This window comes from Hypomesus transpacificus, chromosome 23, assembly GCF_021917145.1.
Source record: "Hypomesus transpacificus isolate Combined female chromosome 23, fHypTra1, whole genome shotgun sequence".
Taxonomy (NCBI): domain Eukaryota; kingdom Metazoa; phylum Chordata; class Actinopteri; order Osmeriformes; family Osmeridae; genus Hypomesus; species Hypomesus transpacificus.
In genome coordinates this window covers 7,931,095-7,950,568 of record NC_061082.1, presented here as the reverse complement: position 1 = coordinate 7,950,568, position 19,474 = coordinate 7,931,095, and the positions used below count along the sequence as shown (strand labels likewise).

Here is a 19,474-nt window from a genome sequence, read left to right as displayed (position 1 = left end):
CTTCCTGTCGCTGATCGATCCACGTATTGAAGTGCTCATCCACCCAGGGTCTAGCATTTCCCCATCCCCCCTTTCAGTGAGATCCGGGGAGGGAGAACACTCCCCGACATGAACACGTGCAGCAGATTGACTTGATCCACACAGAGAGACCCGGGAGCGTGGCCCAGCCTGTAGCGAAGACTCGCGTCGCGGGGGGAAATGGATCTGTGTTGTTTTAGCGGAGACTGCTCTTTCAGCCGGCCGTGTCGGCCCGTCACACACAGGCAGTGATTAAAGCGTAAGAGAACACGATTGGCACAGGCACGCACTTGGCACCGCAGCGGAGCATTTCGAAACGGCTACGGCAGGCGGTGGCCAATGGCACGGTGTCTCCTGTGTTTGTTCAGCAGGCCTGTTAGAGCAGACTGACTGACAAGTACTGTACACTCAAACAACAGCAACATCCAGTAGGTAGATTCAGACAGTCTGTTCAGATTACCTTCATGGCTTGTTCTCATTGACTATTATATTAGGACAAATGTACTGGTTTAGTCCAAACAGTACTTTTTACAGTATAGTACAGTACAGTATGCTCCGCCCTGGCAGACTGGATAACTTCATCATGACATATTTACAGCAGTTTCAGTATGTGTGTAATTTCCAGAGCAACATTCCTGGGTTAAAGTGGTTGGTTTACAGTGCTGAATGGTGAATTCAGTTTTTAATCCGTAGATGTTCCTCTCTGGAGCAGTAAGAACAGCAGCCCGTCTTAAAACTTTACAATACTCCCCGGCACTGACGTTAGCATCCAGAACTTTCCATGAAGACTTTTCAGACTTTTACAGTGACTGTCGGTCTTGAAGCTATTAAACCCGGAGCTCTCATGTTCACTAATGGACACACTGAAGTCAGCAAAAGGAAGCATGCTCGGAGTTCACTGAGGTCTCGCTCTTGCGGTGGGTCCACTGAATTTATTAGAGCATAAATTGATTTTTAAATATGCATATTAATTTTTATCAGCGCAGTCTTCCAAAACAAACGGCCGGCCTGGGCGCATATTTATCGCCCTTTTTGCAGTAAATGAAGCTCTTTATCCGCCAGCCTGTCCGAGGAGCCATTAGCCCTGGGCCTGGGTCAATACGGACCCTGTGTCTGTGGGTAGCCATGGAAGAGACCCCAGCCCTGCAGCGGCCCAGCCCTGACCACATCACTCCTGGCCCTGGGGAGGAGACCACAGAGGGCTGCCAGAGGGAGCAGAAGGCAGGCCGCTGTGTCGGGGCTGTGGGTGTTTGAGCAAACAGTCTCTCCAAACAAGCTCGGGCAGGCAGTGCGAGTGGTGGTCAGAGGGGTGGGGATGGAGGTGTGTGTGTGGGGGGTAAGGTGGGGGTAACAACCTCTGATGCCCCCAACCGACCCTTGCCTCTTCATGTTTTATTAAGTGAATCGAGGTAATTTAAACCATATATTTGCAGTGGAGCCGGGGGGGGGGGGTGTTTGTGGTGTTTTCCTGTGAGTGCGTGAGTATACTGGTGCTGGGGTCACGCAGACTAGATATTAACACCGCCAGGAGGCTAGCTTGGGTCTTGTGGGTGGTGGGGCAGGATGAAACAGAGACGGAAGCCCCATCATGGAGGCCTGCGAGAGAATATGTTTGATTGTCAGGCATCGAATGGATCCATTTCACGGACAATCTTCCACTCAGTGGCGTACACTGTGGCACCCTTTCATAAGGCCACTGCTACATGAAGACTTCTTGGAGATGTTTACCTTGAAAAACCTGGTCCTGGTCCTAGAACAGCAGACTTAGATCGACCAATCCATTTTGGTCAAGGACTTAATGCCTCATATCATACAGTTCAAAAACAGGTATGACTCTGTTAGTCTTTCTGCCTGCCCTCCTACCTGCTTGTTTGCAAGGGTGCCTTTCTGCATGCCTGCCTGCTTGCATTCCAGTATGTGTACATGTTGGTCATCAAACTACCCTTGCCATTAGATTGAGAGGACAGGGGATGTGGATAAATACCTGCCATAACAGAACAGATATGGAGGATATCTGTGTCTTTCTACTGTACCTCCACTGCCAAAGAACTCTCTCTCAGCCTCTCTCTCTCTGTCTATCTGTTTCTCTCTCTCTCTCTCTCTCTCTCTCTCTCTCTCTCTCTCTCTCTCTCTCTCTCTCTCTCCTCTCTCTCTCTCTCTCTCTCTCTCTCTCTCTCTCTCTCTCTCTCTCTCTCTCTCTGTCTCTCTCTCTCTCTCCCTCTCTCTCTGCCTCTCTCTCTACCTCTCTCTCTTTCTCCCCGCAACACACATGCTTGCCCTTTTAAGGGTACTGCGGTGTGTAGGATGTTACTCATAACCGAGCAACACACCTGAACCAGTGAGTGAATGAGAGGCCTGCGAGGGGGGAACAGTTGTTTTTACGAGTGGCCAGCCCCAGGGCTTCCAGTGTTTATATAAGCCCCCCCGCTACGAGTCACAGCTTTTATATGTCCAAAAAAGCTCCTCTCTCTTTGATGTGGGGGGGGGGGGGGAAGTCTTCCACCCAAAAGCCACAAGAAGGAGAAGGAAAAGGCCTTCTATGAAAAGCATAGCATTAACATACCTGCAGCTAAGCTACAAGGGGAACCAGACGGCACAGCTTTACATATGGGTCGCCAACCAAATGCTGAACCCGTTTTTTTTTCCCGCTCGCACAACGCTCCCCCGGTGACCCCGGGGCGGGGGGGTTTCGCGTTCTTACCGTCCACGGGACTGATGTAGTCGGGTAGATGGGCCGCGGCCGCAGCCGCCGCCGCCGCTGCGGCCGCCCCGGTCTGCAGGAGCAGGTCTCCGTAGGGACTCCTCTGGCTGGCCATCAGGTGATAGTACTCTGTAGGGTTGGCCCCTGGCGGGGGAGGGGGCAAGCTGAAGAGCGCGCGTTCCTTCAGATGCTCGTGGGTCACTGAGGAGGAGAAGGGAGGGAGAGAGAGGTGAGACGGATGGATGGACGGACGAACCGGACAAATCACGTGACCGGGGGCTCGTTTGGGAGATTTGCCGAGGTCGAAAGAGGGACTCTCGTGAAGAGGAAAGAGAAAGCGAGCATATTTCTGTGCTTCCACCTCTTGTAGCTAAATCACTTGTGACAGACATCTTGAAACACACACACAAGCATACCAAGCCATAAACGGTGTCCGTAGTGGAAGGGAAAACCTGGAGCACAACGGCAATATTGATGTAGAACGTGTTAACACCTGCACCCAGTAAACCCACATTTAAAAGTGTCAGGGGCTATAAGAGTGAGAGATGGATTTGTTTGTCTTTCATCCCTCCTCGACCCACCGAGGGTTAACCATGACCATGTTCCCCCCCTCCTCCCCCTCCCTCCCCCTCTCCCAGCTTCCTGCTCTCCTTTCACCCCTGTGGATGTGTCATAGGCTAATGTCTCCCTCGCTGGTGAGCGTGGATGTATGAAGGGGAGGGAGAGGGGGGCGGCGGGGGTGGGTGTGTGTGTGTGTAGGTTAGGGCCCCTTCTTCTGTGTTGCCAAAACCACGGCCCACACCAAAACTGATCCATCACAACCAATTAGACCTGGTGGTGGTAAAGCAGAACAGGCATGTGTTTGTACGGGTCCAGCGACACAGCCAGAGCCTCCAGCTTCTCCATGCCTGCCGTATCACATAATCACTTCCAGCCAGGGGCTTTGTATGTGTGGACAGACTGTGTATGCGAATGTGTGTAAAAATGTGTGTGTGTAAGCGTGTGTGTATGGGGGGGTGGGGGTGGAGGGGGGCATGCCTAGACACTGTGCTGGGGAGAACTCGATAGCAGTCACCGGGACACCAAGTCAGTAGACAACTTTTCAGACAGGAACTCTGCCAAGACATTTACCATCACTTCATTCGTTTTTTTTTTACATTTTATGTTGTTATTCTTATATATATATAAACCATCCATTAAACCCACATGTGATGTGTCTGGTTTTGCAGGAAAATGACTTTGGAAACAGGCCCACGTTCAGGTATTCTATCTCCGCATCATCTCCTGGATGCTTCGCTAGACTCCGCGGCTTTGAGCACACTTTATTTATGTTCCCCTCGGCCTTCGGCCCCCTCCATTTTACGCCATACTCTGCTGGCACCGTATCAGTGACAGGATCTCTTCCGCATTGCTTCTCTTGAAAGCAGGGGAGCCATTACTGCCGACAGACAGAGAGGGCTGGGTGATTTATCTCAGGCTCCTCTCTCCCCACCAACCTGTTGTTGTAACAGGGCTGTGAAGACAGGCCTGTCAGCATGGGAACTCAATACAGGCTGGGCTCTCCGCCTCTCTGTTTGCCTTTGTTCATTTCCATGGTTTCCGATACCCAAACATTTGCTCACACACTTAAAACACATTTAGGGAGAGTACTGTAGGGAGAGTACTGTAGCTTTCCAGTGTGTGCATGTAGCATTACACTGTCTCTCTCACACACACACACACACACACACACACACACACACACACGCATGAAACCGGCTCACACTCACACACAGGTGTTACACGCTTAAACAGAAACACACATGATGCAAGTTTTATGCTGGTGAGTGTAATAGCTGTTGGACTAATTATCAAAGTGGGCTTGATGATGTGGTGAGCAAACTTGGAAGTTAAGCTGTGAGAGTGATGTGGAATGCCAAACAGCGTTTAAAGTGAACAGGATACATAAAGTCTTTCTTCCTCCCTCACTCCAACCAATCATCTCCTCTCAGCACCTTAGCGTGGCCCTGACTTTATATGTACTGTACATTTATTATCCCACACTAGACAGGGAACCTACATTTAGAATGTACATCATTTGTACGCAAAGCATTCCATGAATGACCTCCAAAGTTCTATATAGACTCTGGAGTGAGTCGATCCACACTGTACATTGGAGGGATGAGAGTATTTGTGGGTCTTACCATCCGCAGGGCTGAGTCCACGGGCGGCCGAGATCATGGAGAGGGTGGGGCTGCTGTGCATGGAGCGCAGGTAGTGCTCCATGTGGGGGTTGACGTAGGGGTGCGGGGCGCTGAAGGGAGACTCCCCTGTCCCGGCGGCGTGGGGAGACAGCCGGATCAGGGAGATGTCTGAGATGACCGGGCTGCCCCCAAGTCCTGGAGGTCTGAGAGAGAGACACGCACAGAGAGGGAGGGAGGGATGGAGAGAGAGAGGGAAGGAAAGAGAGAGAGAAGTACAGAGAGACAAAGAGAAAAGGGAAATGTTACATTCAATGTTTTTGGTCTGTCTTTCTCTTCGCCTGCCTGCCTGCCCCCCTTCCTGCCTGTCTGATTGGCAGATCCGTCGTTGGAACGGAATCCTCCTGATCCACTTCCAATCCCTTCCCTTTATTGTTCATTCCTGATGTAATGATCCCTCCTTGTTGTTGCACATATTAAGGCCTGCAGCGCTGAACAAGTCCAGACCGGGGCGTTCAGACTGCAGGCGCATGAAGTCTGCGGTTTGGGTGGGCACGCTCGACCTGTCTGGCATGAGGCCTGTAGGGCACTGATAAGACACAACACATCTGTATGTTCAAACCAATCTTCTCCCTGGCCACCTCCTGGCTGACTGCCAGACTGACATGACAACGGCATGTTTGAAGTTGGCTAGCCCACAGGTCGAATCAGGATAGGCAGTAAATTTGTCGTCAGTGGGAGGGTGAGTGGTAGTCTGTTTGTAGGAACATAGACAGACAGGCGGGAGCTTTCGCTGTTGCATTCTGAGGGCAGAGGACTGAATGACGGGTGTGTGACGGTCGGCAGAGGTGCTTTGTTAATGGGATCCAGTGTGTGTTTGGTGTTTTGGTTTAGTCTACGTTGTGGAGAGAACTAAAGGAGAGAGCTTCTGTACTCTGTCCCTTTCTCCCTGGAGAAGAACACACTAGGCAGGCACAGGCTCACGGGCGGAGAGGTGCAGTGAGAGAAAGGATGAGGAGAAGGAAGACCGGTCACAAAGACCAAAGCAGTCATGTGTTGCCTAATTTCTTAGTTGCTCAACCTGATAAAAAGGAGCAGGTGTATGACTCACTAAACTACTGTCCTCTGTACTGCAGAGAGGGCCTTGTACCCAGCAGTAGAGATGCAGAACAGTCAACAAAAAACTTGCGTCCAACCTATGCATTTGGTTCATAATGAGGATATTTAAAGCAGAATTTATTCATGGGCCACCTTGACATTTTTTGTTTGACCCTCCATTAGTTGAAGCAAATTATAATTTCCCGTCCATATACTTTGACCCTGGAATGAGAATGCCATCTCTGCAGATTCATTCTGGTAAAAGGGTGCAATTGAGAAAAGGTTTGAGTGTGGATACCGTTTTTCTTTCTACGTTCTGCAGATTTCTGTAGTGATCCTCTGTGGCTGGAAGCAGGTGATTGAGAGGGGCATGTCCACCTAAACTGAGAAGGCCAGGTCTGAGGTCCAGCGTTTTTGGCAGGGTCTTAGCTCACCTCAGTCTCCCATTCATACTCCCCTCTCTGTGTGGAGGCCAACCTGCAGCCAGTCCAGCCCAGCCAGGCCCCGTTTCCAGTAAATGCCTGCAGACTAGCAGCCTTGTCTGTGGGCCAACTTTCTGCTGTCAGCCCCCTCTGATGGAGCCCAATAAAGAGCTCTCTGTTCAGGGAAAGCTGAGAAGAAACAGACGTTCCATACACAAAAACACGCTTCCCCCCGCCTCTCCAAACAGGCTGGCAGCCTGGCACAAGACCCTCAGATTATCTCGGGGCTCCTCTTCAGACGCTGGTCGGTTGCTCTGGCACCGGACGGCCCTCATCTCTTCTCTGTCTACATCATTCATTAATTCCCTCTCTCTCTCTCTCTCTCTCTCTGGTACTAACTAGTAGTGGTGGAGTCCGTGGTGGTAAATGTGGTGATCCAAAACCCGTGGAAGAGTCCAAAGGGTCAATCCCGTGGTCCGCACCTCCGAATCAGAGGTTCCTCTTGTGTTGTAGCCCCTCTCTAGAAGAGAACGCTAAAAAATGTGTCTATCAACACAGCTGTCAGGAGGCGTATGTTGTGTTTTCACAGTGGATTTGGACTCCTCTCAACTATTTGCAATATAGTCAAAAGTTGCAAAAGTCAGTAAGCTTAATTGAAACTGTGAGTGTCCCAGTAGTGGTTGCTGGGAATACTGCCATATTTTTTTTTACTGCTCTGGCCCCCTTCCCTACCTCGTATAGAAGTTGAACAGTAAAACTAACACAAGCAACTATTGGTAGAAACAAATTTCCTCTTTACAATCATAGATTTGTTACAATCCTATTTTCTGTTAACAGTTTAAAAGGGGATGTGAGATAATATCACTTTGAGAACTACCTGCATTTTATATTTTCACAACAAAGCTCCCAGCAGCAAAATGCTGTGTTTGTGGAATGGCCTTTCATCCCTTACAACCAAAAATATTTGTCTCTCCGGCTACAGCGCAGAATGTCAACACATACTGTGTCCACAGTAAATCACGTTAACTGCCTGCTGCGTGTTTGAGTCTCTGATAATAAGGTAAAATTTACTACCTTACCTGTCAGGAGGCTACAAATACTAGACCTCTCTGACAGCTACTATTATTGAAGCCTTGTCGATCCGCCCCCTTTCTGACAAGACGTTACTTGAACTGTTTTTCCTCCAGTTCCTTAGTCACAGAGGATGAATGTGACTCTGGGAGACGGGCCTCTGACGCTCACCTGGGCCTGTCATTTAAACACAGCTCCATCATAGCAGTATGGGTGGCTCTGCTGAGGGAAGATGAGGAGCTGGATGGAGACAAACAGACAAGACACTCACGTGCCGTCGCTGTGTCGGCGGATAGACGGAGGTAGAGGGAGAGAGAGTGATTGTTCCCGTCCCACCAAACACGACACATTTCCACTTTGGGGTAATTGTTGTTTACGTCACTGTGTGATTACACAGGTGCCCTCTCCCTGTCATCTCATTGTTGAATCTCTCGTGTGTGATCTGGACAAGGTGTTGCATGTTAGGATCAAATGAAAGGAAATGAGTGAGGGCATAGCTGCGTGCATCCAGAATGACAGCTGCAGTGGGAAGATTTCTAAGCCCAGTTAAATGACTGTACCCCCCCCCCCCCCTCCCCGGACTAAAGAAACCTTTGCTTGTATCACATCTCCATGCCTGGGTTTTCTGTAAGTGTAAGCTCCTTGCCTGAGTGGAATTCTGCATGCCTGTCGACCTTTCTGCGTGCAGTACCTGCGGGTATGTCTGTCTCCCTGTTTGTGTCTCACTAGTCTGTGTGTGTTTGGTTGTCTCTGCCTGGTCTGTCTGTCTACTTTTCCTGCCTGCATTAGTCCCAGCCTGACCTGCCAACGACTCAGTATTTGCCTCTCTGGCATGTTCCCTACTGGCCCAGTAGATGAATGATGACGTGACGCGCTCTCATCTGTACTTCTGGGCAGCTAAGCCGATTGAGATAAATCACCCAGTACCCCACAGGGGCTGAGGGCGGCTACTAACATAGTTGTTTTTGGGGCCTTCATAAGGATGCTAAAGATTTGGACCGTAGCTTGATGTACTACTCCTTAAAGAGATGCTTCGGTGTACGGACAAAGGGATGACCTAGAAACATACAGTACAGTTGGAGTAAGAAATCTAATGAGGTATGGGGCTTGCACGGAAGGCAATTATCTATAATCCTGCCTCGACACTGACATCAGATGTTCTTCAAGCATCGGTAAATCATGTTTAGAGCTTGAGATAAATCACAACCATTTTTCCTCTATTGATTTTCAGCGGTGTGTGATTGATAGCTGCTACTGTTCTTTCATGAATGCATTCCTCACAGTATATCACGAGCACAGTCAAAATCCCATTGGGTCGGAGAAGGCTAAAACTAACATGGCAAGAAAACTGTGTCAACACACTGACAGCCAATCAGCACGCTCAGGAACCAGCTCCACTCCGTCCGACGAACAACCACACCAAACAAAGACAGAAAACACAAATCGTTGATCTGGAAAGCCCATTTAATCAACACATTCCATGTTCAGTCTTGAACCGACTGACTGCCTGGTGAGATGGACCGCATCTGTTTGTGTGCCGGGGCGGTGCAGGCCGCAGTCCAGCCACACGAAAACCTTGGGTACATTTCAGATTTCAATGCTGCAATTTCCCCCCCCCCCAACTGCTTCCCAAAAACCATAAATACCAATCCTGGAATGAGTGTGCAGATCTGTTTTTCTCATCCCTTGTGTTGTCATTGAGGTCCTGGAAACGGAAAGACTGGATTTTGGATACTAATTACCCCCTCAACCATGTTGGCAGAGGACCGCTTCCCTGACTCGTGGGCTCACACAGAAGATGCCCGCCAGCCACAATCTGCAGCACGCTCCACTCGAACACTGCCTCGCCAGAAGCTCCTGAGCTATTTCACAAAGGAGGTGCCAGTCCACGACTCAGCACCGCAAAGCAGCCCAGAAGTTGCACGGGGAGGGCCACCGCGCAGGAGGTCGAACGTCCACGCCGGATGGATCAAAAGTTGGCGGAAGCTGCCTTCAGTTAGAAGGAGAAAAACAAAAGAAGCCCTTCTATCTCCCGGAGGCTTCCATGTCAGGCAGGTATTAAAGAAGCAGCGCCTACCTTACTAGAACGAGACAGGGATCAGGAGCAGTCCAATCGCTCTCTCTATGACAGCCCTGACAGAAGGACCTACCTTCTCATTATGGACGACGCAAACAGTGATGAAGGGGCCCTGTGAGGAGACGCCACGTTCAGGCAGACAGGACAGAAACCCCTGACACGCCGCTGGGACAAGGTAACAAAGCGGTGACAGCGGGCAAAGACACCCCCTACTTCATTTGCAGAGCAACGCACCGGTAATTAGTTGAATTTGGCGAAGGCACAGAGAAAGACGTCGAGATCAGGGTCTTGATGAATTAGGGGTACACTGTCAAGACCACATCACATTAATCAGAGAGCCAGGGTGCGGACAGTGTTTTCTCTCCTCCTCCCTGGTCTGGCTGGTGATGAATGGCTTTGCCACAAAGTATGTATCACTATCACATCTGTGAATTTAAATGTACCACAGTATTGCCAGAGACCTATTGATTTTACTCCTACCTCCCGATTTGAGGCTTTGAAGATAAGCAGTGGTACAGCATTGTTAAAGAGGCCTAACTTTCAGCAACACCAAATCGAAGACCGTGAGCAAGCAAGTGTGTCATGGACTAATTTACACAAGACAGAGACACACAAACGTGTGGTGATTAAAAAGTGTGACTGTTTAATTCATTATTCTATATACAAACTGTTTTTTTGTTTGTGTCACATGAGGGAATCGAATCCTGGATTTGTGTGTGTGTGTGCAGAAATTACTTTACACAGTATGTGTTTATTAAAGGTTGCCAGAGACAACATCGATCCTGCAAGTGAGATAAGCTTGAAATATCTTTTCCATACACATATCTGTGCATGATGAATCCAATCTCTGTGGAATAGGAAGAGGACGTGTCCTGGCAAAACTCCCTAACTCTCTGGACCGTGCTAGCATCATGCTAGCATCGCACAGCCATGCAAGTCCTACACCGTCAGCAAGGAGGTGAGGCACGAGAGGAAGTGTTAACATTCTGTTGTAGCAGTGCTACCCTGGCTCCTCTCTACTCCCCTCTCCCCAGTCTCATCTGTCTTTGATAGGGAGCTGGCTCTCTCTCTCTCTCTCTTTCTCTCTCTCTCTCTGTCTCTCTCTCTCTCTCTCAGCGTGAGAGAGCTAGAAGCTTCTCTCCCTTGCTGGAGCTGGTGAGAGGTGGGAGTTAGCTCAAATACAGTTCAACAGGGTGGAGACAGGCCTTGGAACTCGTAGCTGCAGTATTAGGATGAGTCTAACAGGTTCAATAAAGTATTGCACATTCTCATCCTGTGCCACAAATTGAAATGACGAATGGCAAATATTCTAGATGGTCAAAAAAGGAATATATACATATGTATACTAATCCCATGGCTTTCTTAAAGCTAGCCATATTTCTTTCCCCTCGCATCAACTCCTAATGACTTTCGCAAGGAATGCTTACCCGTGCATGGCGTGCAGGGGGTGTGGCTCATAATGGTACCGCCCCTCGTGGTGCCGCATGTCGATTGGGATGGGCGTGTGGAAGGTGGGGAAGAGGTGGTGAGGACCTGACGTAGGGAGGAGAGGAAGAGTGAGGAAGGAAGAGACTTCAAACACAACTTTCAAACAGGATATTTCAAAGGCAGAAAAAAGCTACAATACAAAGGACATGAATCTCAGAGCTGGCTACGCAGTTTTGTGTCAAATATTGGCACTATCACACAGGCCAAGAGGGATAAATAAATAATCAAAGTCATCCTGAGGAATCCTACATCTCTGACATGAGAGAGATCTCACTGAGCCTTTGACAAAGACCTGCATCCTTTGAACTGGGGAGAGAGAGGCGGTGGGTGTGTGTATGTTGGGGGGGTGGGGGGGTGGGGCTATAGTGGTGGTTGGGAGAAACCACAAGAAAGAAATACTACTGTCCCAACACAAGCATGGAATAACTTAATGGAAAAGGAGTGAACCACTTCCTCAGTACGGACGGAGATATCCAATATCCACTCTGGCAATCTTAGCACGAGCATGCAACCAAACGGTTAAAGGCTACACAGTTTTAGCTCAGTCACTGCCTGGGGAGAAGGTCAACAGCTGTACTCTGAGAGAAGTGAATCAGCCAAGCAGTATGAAGCTTGACTGACTCTAGCGATGAAGTGGCCCATCACACACATACACACACACATACACACACACACACACACAAACACACACACACACCCGAACACACACAACATGGGGTGAAACTGGACCATTTACAGTTCCCATAATTCTGCAGTAATTGGGGCCTTCCAGTCTGTCTAGTGTGGGGCCCATTATTAACCTGCCATCTCTAATAGGGGCAACAGAATGTAATGTGATGATTGTGTTTTTTATGTGAGACACAAAAAATTCACAAATCAACAATTTCCTGCAGTAAAACGTTGATAGCCTAGGGTAAAAGTAGTTAAAGAACTACACAGAACTTGACTCGTTACTGGGATTACACAAAAACTTTTCGGGCTCTTTATAAAGTTACGGAGAGATCTCCAACCTTTTGATTCAGTTCCTCGTTTGAAAATCCTCCTTTTAAAATATGTGCATCACGAAAACAAAAATAATCAAAGAGGTTACTCAGCTAAATCCAAACAATAGCCCTGATTGACTCCATAAACTACAGGGTCACCCAGGGTCTCTTTTGTATAGCTCAGCCTAGTATGTTTGTGCACTGCCGCGACGCAAAAAAGAATGACAGAGAAAGGGAGAGGGGCGGTGACAGAGAGAGATAGAAAGAGTGCGAGAGAACGGTAGAGCGGCAGAAAGAGAAAAAAGTAAGAAAGTAAAAGATAAATTGAAAGTAAGAAAGAGAGAGGGGGGGTGGTTGATCAGTTGATCCCTGGTGTTGTATTTAAATTCTTTGTGCATCATATGCATCAGTGAGTTAGCAGAGACCACCAGGGTTAAAGGGCAGGGGGGGTCAGGGGGGGGGATCAGATCATTATCTTTGATTGAGAGGACCTGTGGGACTTGGGGGAGTGGTAGAGGGCACTGCTTGGGAGGGAAGTCTGGGGTGCAGGGTGTTGGGGTGCCAAGCCGAGGCTACAGTGGGACCTACATACCAGGAATGGACGGCAGCTGGGACTGAGGTTTGGACTGACAGCTGCCAGAGAGCTGGGCCCAGTACAGAGACATGATCCTGGGTTGTGGTGTGTTTGAAGTCATGGTACTGAACCGCTTTCTCAAACATGTTTCTCTCTTCTGTGTTTGACATAAACTTCAGCTTCATCACAGCACAGAGACTGCTGAAACCAAAGCTATGAAAACTTTAAAACGGTAATACAATTCTTTGCCTAAAGGCAAATGTGAGGTGTTATTTTTGGGGCTTATGGCAGACACAAAGCCAGACATTACAGGCACTTATCCCTGATTGAGCCTATTGTTGGAAAGATTGCTTCTGTTGGACTGGACCTTCCTCTAATCCTTTTAGAATGTGGCAATTGGTTAACAGCAAAATAGGTTGATTCCGTGACTGGTACCGGTGTTTTTAACTAAATGACAGTTGACTTGCAAGGAATTTGTTTACCAGCTGACTATTATCCATCAAAGAAAACGGCGACATCTGTTCTCTGTTTCAGCCGTTGACGACATGATGTATAAAACACACCTGACAGGCAAGTTGCGCGGCTGCAAAAACACGAGAAGAGGGAGAAATCACCACAACGCATCGGTATAAGTGAAAATGCCGCTCTCCGCCTCTCGATATCCAAAAGGGCCTCATGTCTCTGTGAAGCCCTGGGGCTGGACGCCTGCCAACAGGCCCCCCTCTTCTTTGTGTGAGACAGAGGAACACTTAGGAGTCAAGTTGTATGCCACAAAGTGAAAGAGGCTCCCAGTAAAAATAAGTCATGGGGAATGAGTTCGGGCAGAAGAGCTACCCCTATTCAAACGTGCCCCCTCTTCTCTGTGAGTGCGCGGCACATCTCTGGGGGGAGATTGAGGGCTTAAGAGAGGGCGGGGAGGGGAGAGGGGAGATGGGAGCAGAAGGGGTGAGGTGGGCATGGGTCGAGGAGATGTCAGTGGACCAGTGAGCCCGGCAGGATAGATGTGGACCAAGAAGACTGGGAGAGTCTTGAAAGTCATGTTCGAGGAGGATTGTAGACACGCGCACACACACCACAACACTGGGGGGGGGGGGGGGGGGGGGGGGGCATCCCAGTAGAGACATCCTGGTGCCTGAGCTCCTGGAGTTGGAGGTGGATGTGGGGACAGGCTGAACAGACGCTTCATCACCCAGACAGATGCATTGTTTCCTGGGCTAGCAGGACAACACTAGGCAGGTATCTGGGGGACTCCACAGGGACCTTTACCTGGTATACTGGGATCCTAGCAGCGCAGCAACACAGACATACGCCCGCCCTTGGCTTAACACATTCATCCGTCTTAGGAGCGGTGACACCTATACTCACATCTGCCAGAAGAGCACATAGCAGTACACACCGGTCACGGTTGAATTTCAACAATATTTTTTGTTGTGGTCATGCCGCACAGCATAGCTATATCCTACTGATAACACTTCTGGCTCCTGCTGAATATTTTACCAGGTTTTTAGATCTGCAATGTTGACAACCTTGAGCATGTCCATCTCTTTCTCAGTTTAGGTAAACCTGGGAACGTGCAGGCTTCTGCTGCACTTTTATCTCCATACCGATCGCCCGGCTCGATCCGCTTCAGAGGAATGTGCCTCAACACGGTGCTGGTGCTTGTTTGTGTTCACGGACGTATCTGGGGGCTCCTGAAACTCTCTTAAGTTCCATCCTAAGACATTGGCTGGAGATTCTCGACAAATATTATTGCTCCTAACCCCCATCATAATGCCTGAGATGATCCAAACATCCTGTCAGAGACCTGTGAGAACCAACCATCTACTCTTTCTTGTTTGGGTCTTAAGCCCGGTTTGATCTACCTCTTAAGACAATTCCAGGTGTTAGACATTAACACAGGGCACGGACAGGTTCAAAGCGAGCTCTGCGGAGCGACGTATGGGGGAGACACAGAGCCTGTCCGAACGAAGCCTGAGATCAGGGCCAGGCTGAAGAGGAGAGCAGAGCAGGGTCTCATCCTCTGAGGAAGCACTCTGTGATAATAACAATATCCTGAGAGGCCAGGCCTGGGCAGGGTAATTAAAGCAGCTTTTTTCTCTCTCACTCCAAGAGGGGTGAGGGGGGAGAGGAGGAGGAGAGGGGGGGGGGGGGAAGACTCAGACAGGAAATTCCAGCAGAATAAGCTGGATGGGGTCCTAACTACACAGCGCCATGCCAACAGCTACACACACACACACACACACACACGTCCCTGTCGTCCTCCACTGCACTTTGAGAAGCAACAGCCCAGAAACGGTTGTGTTACTAGAGCCTCCTTGGTGGCCTGCAACTTGTTACCAGCCCGATCCAAACAGGCCTTTTCCTAGTCCTCCATATCCACCCTGTCTCTCCATTCTGCCCTGTGGACTAGGTTAATGCCTCTGTGTTTGGTCTGACACTTCACCAGCGCTCCACATAGGTGAACCCTGCAGGTCTAGGCTGCCCAGGGCTGCTGGTTCCTTCCCAGTGTGAGGGTTAGCCCTGGCGACGGCAGGATTAGGGGCTTACAGCCGAGCACGAAACCACCATCACTTCTGAAAGGAGGCATTAATACAGTCACTCTTGCATCTCAACACCCCTCGGGGCTGGTAAAATGATACCCTTTTTATTGATAGGGAGGATTTGGGGCAGAAGGTAAGTGGATTAGGTCAGGGTCTCCAGCCCAACACTTGACAGGTAGAACGGAAATTCATTAAGGCACACATAATCTCTATTTGCCTAAGCACATAACGTCTACGAGACTGAAAAAGTGTTCTGAAATCCCCATTAAAATGGAAACATAGTTTTTTGGGGGGCTATTTTGAGTGAGCTCTGTGAAGTGGTGGGTATGGTCTCACTTTGAAGTCCTGCAACCTTTTATAGTACATTAGGAAATGAGATGTTTATACTGAAATGGAACAATGTCCATTAGGCTCCAGTTGTAGACTGGCACATGTCCACACAATACAGTTAGCTGACTTAGTCATAAAGGGGGGAGAGAGCTGAAGTGAAACCATGTTGAGTCCTGTCTTTGAGATCAGCCTTCTAGAATGTGTGTTATAGGAACTCCTACGCTAGATTTTCGGGATGGTGCTAACTGAGGTTAAGGACAAGGGTAAGTGGACAGAACATCAGACATGAGTATTTCTAAACTGAGCATAAAATGCTTTATCTAATTGATTGGACGTGTGTTGTGAATAGACAGTGGGAGTTTGTACTCCACTGTGTGTGAGAGACGTGTGTGTACTGCAAGTGTGAGTACTGGCCGCTAAGGCCCAGGCTGTGTTTACATCCCGTTACCATGGGCACCCGCAGATGTGTACAATCTCCATCAGGCGTTGTGTAGTGGGCTCGAGTGCCTTTCCTGTGCATGTTTACAGAGCCGAACCCAACTGGCTTCTCACTGCTGTGATCCGTCACAGTCAAACAGCAGGCCGCTCTCATCCAATCACTGCTCCCGATCGACCCCCAAACCAGCATCCACATGATGCATCACCTTGACGGAAGGTGCCGGACTGGCTCTGCTAATTGTCCGTAGGCCTCCGTGGTCCTCGGACCTCACCTCTTTAACACCACAGAGAGCTAGCGGTGGATAGTGTGTTAAGGGTAGGGGGCCAGGGGACTTGGTCGTATGGGGAGCATAGCTATCAGCGCAGGCCAGACATGTCTGGGGATCTCGGGCTAACGACCACCATGCATCACCCAGCTGAGAACTGGACCGGGCGCAGGAGTTGAGCGGCTCTGTGGCGGGCGTTTACAGCTTCGCGGGGATCCGTGGGGTAGTGGAGGTAGCTAGCGGTGCTGTTAGCATGCTGTTAGCGTAGCGCGGGTCAGCCTCAGGGTTAGCCAGCCCAGAGTGAGGGGGCTGAGGGTCTCTGTAAGACTGATGAGCCGTCAGGATAATCAGCTACCTGACAACGGTCTGATTTATCACCTGCTCTCCTAACAACCCTGCTTAACACACAGGTGTGGGCCAGATTAAGTCATTACCTTACAGAGCACAAAGGCCATTATCACAACAGAAGAGATAATGGTAGACAGACTAGGAAATTAGTCAGGGGATTTAGGTTCACGTAAGTGAAGCAAGGCCTATTATATACATAATAACTATGACCAGTGATGTTTTGGGTTTTAGTTTGACCATGTGTCTGTGTACTTCTATCACAATGAGCTTTGATAAGTCTTTGATAATGTACCGACAGAGTCAAATTGTTCTTAGCTTCAAACCGCGAGAACTCAACACAGCACCCAGGCTCCGTGTAGTGCATGACCTCTAACCCTTGAGTCACAGCTGATAGACAAGCTGCCAGCCCTCAGCACAATGAGCAGCCTCACGGCCTGATGACGGCATAGTCAGCGCTAACTCAGCAACCTCCACCCCCCACTGCACTGAAAGAGTCTTATTTAAAGGGGAAAGGAAGGGGGGGGGGGGGCAGGGAGTAAAGGAAGTATCCTCAACTGCAAATCTGCAAATGCGTGGGAGCAGGGCCCGTGCACATCAATCTGAAACTAGTCTTTGCTGGGGGTCACCCTGGGGTGAGCCCCCCCCCTCTCTCTCCCCCCCCCCCCCTCCCGGGAAGCCTGCAAACTGGGGCTCTGACTCTATCTCAGGGCTGGAGAGTGTCTCAGGGACGAGACTGCCCTGGACTCTATCAAACTGCCATGCAGGGTCTGTAAATGTGAACTCTATTTACGAAACAATACACATGTTTTTGTGTCTGAACAATAAAGGTACAGTCTAATGTCAACCCAGAAGTCTATTTTGAAACTAAAGCACTCAAGAAAAACATTCTAGCGAAAGTTCCAGAATGTTCTGTGTATATCACTTGAAAGTTTGGAGACTTTCAGGAGTGCCAACTTTGTATTCTGCTGGGCAATGTATGCCTACTCATTTCACAGCATTACAAAGGCTGATGGACTTTACATCGCCACTTCCAAACATCCACAACAGCTTAGATCCATAACCGTCTCTGCCTCTGTTTAGTTCATCTACCACAATGAGATAATACCGGTCCGCTCAAACAGAACACAAAGATCCAACTTCCCTCCCTGCAGTCTGGCCCCTCACTCCAGGGAATTCAGCTGGAAAACTATCTCACTCTGGGAATTTGTTTTAAAATCACTAATGAGGAACAGCTGCACGGGCTTGGAGAGTCTCTGTGTGATTGGTTTGTGCTCAGGTGCTTTTCTACAGGCGAGTCAGACAGGTCGTCAGCAGCGGACTGCGGATCCCCTTACACACATCTTATTTTGGGTTCTCTGAACATTCTGTTTCACACTGTCATCATGCCTTCCAAGTACACAAAGAAGGGATACATTTCATGTAGTTGAATTGCGAATAAAAGTTCATTCAAGATTAGACTAACTTTGCTGTTGAATACTGACATAATACATTCACTGTGGATGCTTGCATCCATTGCTCTGAGTTGAGTAAAAGTAGTAAATAGAGCTCTTTAAACGTAATGTACCAACGTCACATTTACGTTGTAACCCCTAAACTGTCCAATCCTACAGCAGCTGAGTTGACCACACATCCATCCAACACAGAGACATTCCAATGATTTATGACAGGCCTTTATTTCATAGCACTTTTATAGCACAAACTCACCGCCTGTGTCAAAGCCCTGTAGCCACATAGATAATGAATTGTGGGGAGACTCCCCCCACTCTCTCTCTCCCCCCCCCCCCCCACCTCTCTCTCTCTCTCTCTCTCTCTCTCTCTCTCTCTCTCTCTCTCTCTCTCTGTCTCTCTCACTCTCCCTTTTTTTCCTCCCTCCCTTTTTTCTCTTTCGGAGGGCCCAGCAGAGATTAGGCTGTTAATTAGAGCATCCGGGTTGGTTTATATGGAGGCAGTCAGGGGTGGGGAGAAACCGGGGGATTTTCCAATAGCTCAGCATGGAAGTCCGACACTGAAAGGGGATCAAGGAGAGGGGGCAGGGACACAGAGGACCTCTCGTTCTTCCTGGACAATGGGTGCGCATTCTTGCTGTTGGGTGTTTACTAGGTTGGTGGACAGAGGAGCTGTTTACAAGCTAGGCTGTGTCTGTGAAGCCCCGGTTGACCTAGGTACATAGGTTGTGAGAGGGAGGGGTTAGGGGGTACGTGGTTTGAAGGTTAGGGGTTGTTAGGTAGGACTGAGGCTGGGGGGGTACTATGGTCGTGTTCTCGATGGGTTTGGTGAGTAATCACTAAATCAAATGGCGGCCATGCACTCCCAATCTCCTTGTTCGAGTTAGAGAAAAATAAACAAACCGTCTCGCTTTCATGCTGGAGTGAAGGAGGAGTGGAGAGTTTTGAAGGAAGAGCGGGGCCGGGGGAGGGGAAACAAGAGGAGGGCACAGAGTCAACAAAGGCATGAATTAAAAGGCTAACTTCAGGATCTGCCAAACGGGCTCCTTTTTGTGTTGTCTCTCCTGGAATAGTGTGTGTAAGTACATGGACCCTCAGGCAGAAGTGCTCCTCTTCCCCAAACACTAAGAGAGTTCTAATACACTGTCTGCAGCACTCCGAGCACACAAAAGTACTTAGCATGGTTTGATGATCCGCTGTGAGAAAACATTTGGGAAAATATGTTTTAGCGCTCTCCAGACATAGAGAGGGGCTTCCTCTTGGATGACTGCAGGTTCAACATCAATGTTTTTGTCTGTTTAAACTGTTGAAAATGAATACCAGTTTGTACGGGCCTTCAGTCAATTGGCATAAGTGTCCATCGTGTTACTGTTGGTGCCCCAGTGTAGGGCACCTCCCTGCCCAGGTCACAAGCCAGCATCTATCTAGTGGCAGCCTAGCTGGGGAGCAGTCAGTGTGTTTACCTGGCGCTGATGCGAGTATGGAAGTCAAATAA

At 49.2% G+C, this 19,474-nt stretch overlaps 1 protein-coding gene across 1 annotated transcript in view; it reads right to left on the bottom strand.

The window, feature by feature from the left end:
• Positions 1–19,474, bottom strand: part of gli2a (GLI family zinc finger 2a) — a 57,077-nt gene that overhangs the window by 13,965 nt on the left and 23,638 nt on the right. Inside the window, exons 3-5 of the mRNA XM_047046263.1 lie at positions 10,995–11,100; positions 4,903–5,105; positions 2,720–2,920 (exon numbers count right to left, since the gene is read on the bottom strand). Coding sequence (XP_046902219.1) covers positions 2,720–2,920; positions 4,903–5,105; positions 10,995–11,100 — 510 coding nt within the window. The remainder of the gene's footprint in view (positions 1–2,719; positions 2,921–4,902; positions 5,106–10,994; positions 11,101–19,474) is intronic.